Source organism: Platichthys flesus, chromosome 17 (genome assembly GCF_949316205.1).
Source record: "Platichthys flesus chromosome 17, fPlaFle2.1, whole genome shotgun sequence".
Classification (NCBI taxonomy): Eukaryota; Metazoa; Chordata; class Actinopteri; order Pleuronectiformes; family Pleuronectidae; genus Platichthys; species Platichthys flesus.
In genome coordinates this window covers 7,774,451-7,777,542 of record NC_084961.1, presented here as the reverse complement: position 1 = coordinate 7,777,542, position 3,092 = coordinate 7,774,451, and the positions used below count along the sequence as shown (strand labels likewise).

Below are 3,092 nucleotides of genomic sequence, written 5' to 3'. Positions count from 1 at the left end.
CAAATGTTTGAAAATGTTCTTAAGAATTTCAGGGGGTTTCAAAAAGAATTCCCCAAAATACCAGGCAAATTGCCATAAAGGTTCTTCAGTAGCCACTTGTTGTTTGCCACAATATTCCTTTTCTATGATTTTTCTGTGTTATTTCTGTAAACAGTTGTCGACATCAAACACTGATCCACTGAACGTTTCTACACTAATGATAACTCAATAAAGTTGTAGAAAATATAGATTAAAAATAACTTTATTTGTTTCTCAAACAAACGACAATGTGTATTCACTTCATCTAAAACTAAGACAATAACAAATAAAGTACAGTGCAGTTACGGTTGTTGGTCCAAACTTCAGCAGTAAATATGTGCACAGTAGTTTTATACAATAATAAACCATCTTACACTTAATCATTATCATAAGAAGGAGAAGAAGAAAAAGCAATAGTGAGGTTTCATGCAGATTTTACATTTGCAGTGAATTGTAGGGTTAGGGGTTAGGGGTTAGTGGTTAGTGATTAGGGGTTAGTGGTTAGGGGTTAGTGGTTAGGGGTTAGCCATGAATCAACCAATTCATGCAGAGACACAGAGAGCTAGAACTGTAAATCACAGGACCCCACAGAAGCTTGGCTGCATCCTCTCTAGAAGTCTAGGAGTAAAGAATATGATCGTTGTGGCTTTACATAGCGGACACTGCAGTTGGGAGCATTGACACTGGTGCGTATCCCTCTGTGTGAGATGGAGTGGTCTGGCTGTATGTTTTGAGAGGAACAGCCAGGTGCCCAACCTGTGCCGATCTCTCCTTGGAGTAAATGCAATAGGGCACCTTGGACACAACGGCCAGACTCAACTTGAGGAGCACGTTGTGGAGCGCCAGGCGGTATTCCTTTCTAACCAGGCAGTAGATGACAGGGTTGAAGCAGCTGCTGGTGAAAGCCAAGCAGTTGGCCAGAGGGAAAAAGTACGTTTGAGCCGCGTAGAACGAGAGGCTGATATCGAGGATGTCGAGTTGGATCAGGACGCCCCAAAGCGTGAGGACATTGTACGGGAACCAGCAGACGCAGAAGGAAAGCACCACCACCGCCACAGACTTTGAAATATCAGCCTTTCGCCGAGAGCTGCTGCCTTTCAGCTTGTGGAGACATAGGAAGCGCAGCAGAAGCAGGTAGGAGAGGAGTATGATGGCGTAGGGCAGAAGAAAACCCAGCACCATGCGCAGGAGCTGGTTTATTCCGAGCCAGGCGGTGCCAGCCGGGAATCGGAGCAGGCATGCCGTGTCGTTGCCCACGAGTGACAGGTCAGCAAACACAGCTCGGGGCACTGCGGCTATCAGCGCTCCGGCCCAGATGAAGGCCGCGGCCACTGGAGAGGTGCAGGATCGGTTGCACAGGGAGGTCCTGGGTCTGAGGGCAGTCGCCACCAAGCAGTAACGGGTCAAACTCATAGCCGTCAGGAAAAAGCAGCTAGCGAAGACGTTCAGACCTGTGAGCAAGGACACGGCCTTACACGTGGCCAGGCTGAAAGGCCAGCTGTAGTCCAGAGCAATGTCCACGGCCCAAAACGGCAAGGCAAGGGAGAAGAGCAGGTGGGCCAGAGCTAGGTTGAACACAAAGAAATTGATGGTGCCAGTGTGGATGGTGTGTGTGGAATACAGCAGGAACATCACCAGCAAGTTGCTCAGCACTCCGGCAGTAGCCACGATGAAGTACACAACGGAGATGACGATTCGTAACCAGGGGGGTCCATCCTCAAGAATCTCCAGCTCGTGGTCATCACTTGTGTTGAGGAAATTTATGGGGGAGTTATTACAGAACGGGCCGAGGCTGCAGCCGCTCAGGAGATTGCGAAAGAACTCAAGTCTCTGGAAGTCGCTGTTTGACATTTTGACAAACTGTTGATGGGTCAGTGTCGTGCACTTATTACTCAAGATGTGGATCTCTCGTCCTCCCTCTGTAAGGAACAAATTAAAAATGTGAAATTCTGGTTGTCGGTTTATTGGCAGACAGTCATCTATCCCGGAGAGCGGAAATCATTATTACATAATGGCAGCCACAGTTTATGAGAAAATAAGCAGATTAGTCTTGTCAGATAAACAGATTAGGCTAAAGTGTTAGCCACAGAGTTAGCTAATCTAATTCACATCTCAAAGAAACAAACATCTCTGGGAGGACACAAAAATAAACATAATTCAACTTATGAAGTGGCAAAGCAACAATCTTCACAAATCATATTTTTACATAATCTTTATTAATCTGTAAATGTCTAATGTCAACCATTATGAAGTTTAAAAAATTTGGAGTTTTACATTCAACATGAAATTATAAATTTATCTGAAGTTTAAATCAATAGCATCTGGATTATCTTTGATGTAATTTTGTAACTCACACTTTACAGGAACTTTAAAAAAAATGTATCACTTCATCTATTTAATTTTCTCATTCGTGGGAGTAATTTCGTCTTTTCATGGTTTAAATCAAACAAAAAGCCAAAGCTGCCATCTGCTTGCGTAGTTACATTAAGCAAGCAAATATTGTACAGTGACTAGATACGTTATATTAATTTTTCTGATTTAAAACAGTGATGACTGAATTACTTGATTAATCCTCAAATGCCACATGTCCTCATGAACAGCGACTCTTGAAGCAAAATGTACCAGATACAGGAGCTCACAGGCATAAAAAAGTTTATGCCAGCTTTAAGTTTGGCCTTAAAGCTGGGATACACAAATTCTCAGCTACATCTAGACAAAGAGTAACTTACCTAGATATTTACCAAAGGAGGCAGATCTTCAGTACTCAGACAGTCCACCCACCAGCTCTGGTGCATAACACAGAATGACAGTAACGACAATGTGTTTGTCACCCACCCAGTTTTCATGCTCCACCCAGCATCATCATTTCCACTCACCCACACCAGCTCCACCTTAAACACTAAAAACCCCAAATAATGGAATAATAGAATAACAGAATAACAGAATAACAAAATAACAGAATAACAGAATAATAAACAATTAAAGCAAAGAATAATGCAGAAATACCAAATTTGTTTGGACTATGGATAATTGGCTAAGTTAAGAGTTTTTTTTGTTGTTGTTTTGAGTTTGGA

The 3,092-nt window shown here is 42.9% G+C and overlaps 1 protein-coding gene across 1 annotated transcript; it reads right to left on the bottom strand.

The window, feature by feature from the left end:
• Positions 1-225: 225 nt before the first annotated feature.
• On the bottom strand, positions 226-2,810 carry LOC133972674 (relaxin-3 receptor 1-like). The gene is made up of 2 exons (XM_062410239.1): positions 2,748-2,810; positions 226-1,937 (listed from the first exon to the last, which is right to left on the bottom strand). Exon 2 carries the CDS (start codon positions 1,867-1,869, stop codon positions 667-669), a length of 1,203 nt encoding a protein of 400 aa, XP_062266223.1. The 5' UTR covers positions 1,870-1,937; positions 2,748-2,810; the 3' UTR covers positions 226-666.
• Between the last annotated feature and the right edge of the window lie 282 nt (positions 2,811-3,092).

Excerpts from the sequence above, each read along its gene's own strand:
- LOC133972674 (XM_062410239.1), bottom strand. The coding sequence starts at position 1,869 with ATGTCAAACAGCGACTTCCAGAGACTTGAGTTCTTTCGCAATCTCCTG.